The sequence below is a fragment of the Chinchilla lanigera genome, unplaced genomic scaffold, assembly GCF_000276665.1.
Source record: "Chinchilla lanigera isolate Chin_1 unplaced genomic scaffold, ChiLan1.0 scaffold00169, whole genome shotgun sequence".
NCBI classification, from domain to species: Eukaryota; Metazoa; Chordata; class Mammalia; order Rodentia; family Chinchillidae; genus Chinchilla; species Chinchilla lanigera.
In genome coordinates, this window is record NW_004955570.1 from 1,195,309 (window position 1) to 1,200,715 (window position 5,407).

Below are 5,407 nucleotides of genomic sequence, written 5' to 3' on the forward strand. Positions count from 1 at the left end.
TTTTTTTTTTTTTTTTTGAGAGAGGGTCTTGCTGTGTAGTCCAGGCTGGTCTTGCACTCACTGTGTAGCCTAGGCTACAGTAAGAAGTCTTCCTGCCTCAGCCTCCTGAGTGCTGAGATGACAGGCATGTGCCACTGGGCCCAGCATCTCTTTTGGTCTTTTATTTATTTTTTTTTCCGGTCCAGGAGTCAAACTCACGACCTTGTGCTTGCCAGGCAGGCGCTGTGCCGCTGAGCTAAATCCTCAGCCCTCTTTTGGTCTTTCAAAATGAACAATATGACAGTGCCTGCCTGGCAAGCGTGAGGTCATGAGTTCGAGTCCCAGTACCAGGAAAAAATAAATAAATTTTAAAAATAAAATGAACACAATGATTTACATCTCCAGATGAAATAACAGGCTGCAATACTGTTCATTTTTTACTAGGGTTCATTGTTGGATGTAAGAGCACACCTCATCTTTCTAGTTGAGCTTAAAGGTCTGGGTAAGTCCCCTGAAGGCCTCAGTGGACTTACCAGGATTGTCAGAAAACTTTCCTCAATCTCCTTTGATTGGTTTGGGGTTGCTGAGAGCAAAGGATGCATGGACCTGGGTAGGGCTGAATCCTAAAGGTTGGTTCGCCTGGATTGTTCCTCCTTACTGCCTGCGTGTGCACCTATTTCCTCTGGACTGCCATTCCTGTGTCTCAAACTCATGTTTCCAACTCCAGAGCAGATCTCTAAAAGCAGCAGCCCCACTTGACTTTGTATCAGCCCTGTCTGAGAAAGGAAGCACTGCCAAGCAAAGTTAAGCCCATGATCAAGGGACCAGACGGACAGTTTTCTAACTGAGAGGGAAGAGAAAGACACCAGGCAGGCAGATTGGAGGGACTCATGCAGGCTGGTGTCACGGTGTGTGGGGATCGTGATGTGTGTGTCCTGGAGAGAGATTTCTCTAGTGTGCCTGGAGAGCAGGTCTTCACGCAGCATAGGATGCGTTTCTCCAGGGGTCGCGTGAGACACTTGCTCAAGATGCTGGGGGCGGTGCACTCTTACGTTGTGTCTCCCTGGACCGGCAAGGTTTGTGAGTCCCGTCTAACCCAGGGATGCGGTGTGTTGCGTCCTGGAGCTCACCTGCCTCCTGATACCTCTTCGCATTTCTGGGAAGGGGAAGGAAGTGCCGCCCATCTTTGGCGCCCTTATGCACAAGCAGTCATTTTCTAGGGATTCAGGAACCTCCAGCTGGAAAGAGATTCTCCGGATTGCACAGAGAAGCACGTTTCCATTTCCTAATCTTAGTAACAAACATCCCTATAAAAGGTGAACCGCCAAAACCTGCCCCGTTGCTTCCGGCCCTCAGACATGCGGGAGAGCACCAAGCGGCAGCCAATTACAAGTATGAGAACCATCTCAGGGAGCTGTGCATAAAAGAGCAAGCCATCAAGGAAGAAGCCAAGCAAGTCAAGGAGGAATACAGGGCCCTGTGTGCAAAATAAAAGGTGCCCCATCAGAGAAACCCAGACGTAAAAGGGATCACAGTCTTTCCGTGCTCTGGACTTAAAGCCCATTTTCATTGACAAAAAATACGAGGCGTAAGCAACCCACGAACAAGGATGACAATTCTCGATTACCTAAGCCAGTCACAATCCAGTGGAGATACTCTAGGCTGTGAGGTGAAAGCAAACTCTTAGCTCCTGCCCAGGATCTTGGTGGGACCTCTGGTCGGTCACTGAAGGCCCTCCCAACCTGTTAGCTGTCGGATGTGCTGAGATTGTATCTCCTGACATCACAGAATGGACTTGAGGGCAAAGGGGACCAAGAGTAGGAACGATTTATTGAGAGCTCCTGCGAGATAAGAGGGGTCCGGGATGTGGGTGGCCACTGAGGCTTTTTGTCGAGGACATTTACATGGCACAATCACAGTGTGGGTAGCTGGGGGTCAAACTCCAGCCAGCCTGTAGGCTTGTAAGTATAGCTGCTTAGCTAATACTGATCCAATAGGGAAGTGAGGCACCAGGCAAGGGTACATGGTGGGCATCATTGACCTGGATCTTCTAGAACTTCCAACATGGAAAGAACAAAGTTGGTCCTCACAAAGGATGGGAGTATGGTCAGGGTGTTCTGGTCACCCACCTATATGGCTTGCTGTACCAGGCAGTGCTAAGTACAGCATAAGCGGAAGCTACTGTTTATCTGCAGGGAGGCTTGGCTTCAAATTCACCTCTAGCAGGGGCTTAGTGGCGTACCATACGCCTGTCATTCCAGCACTCAGGAGGCTGAGGCAGGAGGATTGCTGCAAGTTCCTGTGAGTTAGAGGCCAGGATGGGTCACATAATTTAAAGCCATCCTGTACTACATAGTGAGACCCTGTCTCAAAATAACAAAATACTGGCTAAATAGCCCAGGCTGTCCTTCCAATTGTAATCTTCTGGCTCAGCCTCCCAAGAAGCTGGGATTACAGGCGTGTGCCACCATGCCTGGCTTAAGAGGGTACTTTTAAATGCTCTCATCACAAAAATTAAGTATTTCCAGTGACTGATACATTTGTTAAAATTATTCCACATTGTATACATGTGCAAAAAAATCATATTATACCCAGTAAATGTATTTGATCAACTTAAAATAAAAAACTTTCAAAATAAAAAAAAAGTAATAAACCTGCCCCCATACCCTCTAATCTAGAATCACCAATAAAATTTTTTCTTTTTGTCTTTTTGAAACAGGGTCTCTCTATGCAGTTCAGGCTGGCCTTGGGCTCACTTTGTAGCCCAGACTGGTCTGGAACTCACAACAATCCTCCTGCCTCAGCCTCCCGAGTGCTGGGATTACAGGCATGCGCCACCATGCCCGGCTCACAGTTTTATTTCCTAAATCTGAGAATCCTATTTTGGGGCATGTTGACCCTGTAGCTTCATCTATGACCTACACTTCACAGGGAGCTTGGCAGCATCTGGAAGACAACGAGGAACTAGTGAAAGGCCGTGACAGGATTAGAGAAACGATGCCACAGATTTCACGAAGATCAGTTTGTGTCAGCCTTGTATATTAGGACTTCCATCTCTTAACATCCATAGTCACTCAACAACCAACGCCATCCCACTCCCACAAGGCAACATCTTCCTTATTGCTGACCCCAACTCTGCACCATCCATGAACTCTGAAAGCCAATGGCTGGGAAGCCAATGGGTCTTGGTCCTGCTTAAAAATCTCGCATGGTTCCTATTTACCTCAGGATAAATTGCAAACGGTACTGGCCTGGCATGGCTTTCTTCCAACTGAGTGCCAGGCTATTGGCTGACTTAGGAGCCCTGGGGATCCCACTTGACTCTGCCTGTTGCTTCTAGACTATAGTCCATATTTGACAGCAGTCTCGATGTTATTCTAACAGTCAAGAAAAAGTGGCGAACTCTGCCAGCTCCTTCAGAGTCCTGGGGCCTTGGATTCCGCTTTGCCCACACCCAACATGGTGTGGGAGGACCAATAACTTTTTTTTTTTTTCGAATATAATTTTTACTGCCTACTTGTTATTTTCTTTTTTCTTTTTTTTTTTTTTTTTGAGGCAGAGTCTGGCTATGTAGTTCAGGCTGGCCTTGAGCTCACTTTGTAGCCCAGGCTGGTCTTGAACTTGCAACAGTCCCCCTGCCTCAGCCTCCCACGTGCTGGGATTACAGGCGTATGCCACCAAATTCAGCTTATTTTCTTGATTTGTAGTTTTTTTGTTTTTAGGTTTTTGAAACAAGGCCTTGCTATGTGTCCTAGGCTGCCCTTGAATTCACTATGTGGACTAGGCTCAAACTTGCAGCAATCCTCCTGCCTCAGCCTCCCCTGTGCTGGAATTGCAGGCATGTGCTATCACAGCCAGCATTTTAATTATAATTTTTGTGTATAGAAGTGTTTTTCCCAGCCAGGCGTGGTGGTGCACACCTGTAGTCCCAGCACCTGCATAGTGAGACCCTGTCTCAAAAAGACAAAAAAAAAAAAAAAAAAAAATTGTTTTTCCCCCACTTAGATAGTGAGCAAGTTGCTGTATTATTTGATTTTTTTGGAGACAGGGACTCACTGTGAGGTCCAGGCAGGACTTGAACTCACTATGAGGTCCAGGCAGGACTTGAACTCACTATGTAGCCCAGGCTGGCCTCCAACTCATGGTAATCCTCCTGCCTCAGCCTCCTGAGTGCCAGGATTATAGATGTGTGCCACCGCACCCCGCTGCTGTATGATTTAAAATATTTTAATGGGCTGAAAGTGTCCTTAACAAGTCCCTTTGTAACTACTGCTGATTCCAGCCTCATAAGTAATACTGTGGTGAATATTCAGGTCCCAAATCCTTTATTCCTGTTTTATTTCCCTGGCTGTCCTGTAACTGGGTTGAAAGGGGTGAAATTTTGAAAACCTTTTCACAATACTGTGCTGCTGCTTTCTGGAGCCAGTGCACCAAGTGCTCCTCCAGCCAGCAGTTAGCTTGGGCTGCCCGCCACCTTTGCATCAGGCTGGGTTTCAAGAAAATCTCTGGAGCAGGGCATGGTGGCCGCTCCTGCAATCCCAATGCTCTGGGAGCCTGAGACAGGAGGATCAGGAGAGTGAGCCCAGCCCAGGCACTGGCAACTTGTCAACTGGTCGAGACCCTGTTTTAAAATAAAAATTCTATTTATTTATCTATTAAAAGTTTTTAAAAGGCTGTTGATGTAGCTCAGTGGAAAGGCCCTGATTTAATCCCTGGTCACCCCACCCCCACACCAATAGCAACAAATCACTGTCCTGCTCACAGAGTTCTTGGGTTATTTGATGGTGCCATGGTTAGGGAAGACTATGGAGTATGACAGACTTGGGATCCTGTACTTGTTCTGCCGACTCGGAGCTCCCTCACGTGTTTTGAGGATTTTATTTTTTATTTTTTGTCTTTTTGAGACCGTCTCGCTGTCAAGTTCAGGCTGGTCCTGAGCTCACTTTGTAGCCCAGGCTGGTCTTGAACTCACAAGGTTCCTCCTGCCTCAGCCTCCCGAGTGCTGGGATTACAGGCGTGTGCCACCAGGGCCAGCGTGTTTTGAGGATTCAACGAAGTGGCGTAAAAGTACTTCAGAGATCTCTAGTACTAGCTCCTCGCACATGCGCAGAGGGTAAGCTCCACGGTGCAGCCGAACTAGCCTGGGCGGAGCCAGAGGCCCGACTGCGACTAATCCGAAGCCGAGGCCATGGCGCCACGCCCCTTGTCCCGGGTCTTAGAAGGGCAAAGAAGGGGCGCAGGGACAGCCACGTGGGGGCGGTCCTTCCTCCGTGGGCTGTGGTTCCCGAGTCCGGGAGCGCATTTGCGAGGGGACGGGAAACAGGGCAGCCTCTCCCGTCCCCCAGGCTCTGCCCCGCGGCGGGCCCGGCAGCGCGGCGCGGTTCCTTCAAGCCCCGCGGGCGCAGCGCGGGGTCCCTGTCCCGGCGGC

At 48.8% G+C, this 5,407-nt stretch overlaps 1 protein-coding gene across 1 annotated transcript in view; it reads left to right on the forward strand.

The window, feature by feature from the left end:
- Positions 1–5,152: 5,152 nt before the first annotated feature.
- Endog (endonuclease G) overlaps positions 5,153–5,407 on the forward strand; it is a gene marked incomplete in the record, with an annotated part of 3,106 nt that continues 2,851 nt past the window's right edge. The window contains 1 exon segment of the mRNA XM_005413641.2: positions 5,153–5,407. Coding sequence (XP_005413698.2) covers positions 5,168–5,407 — 240 coding nt within the window.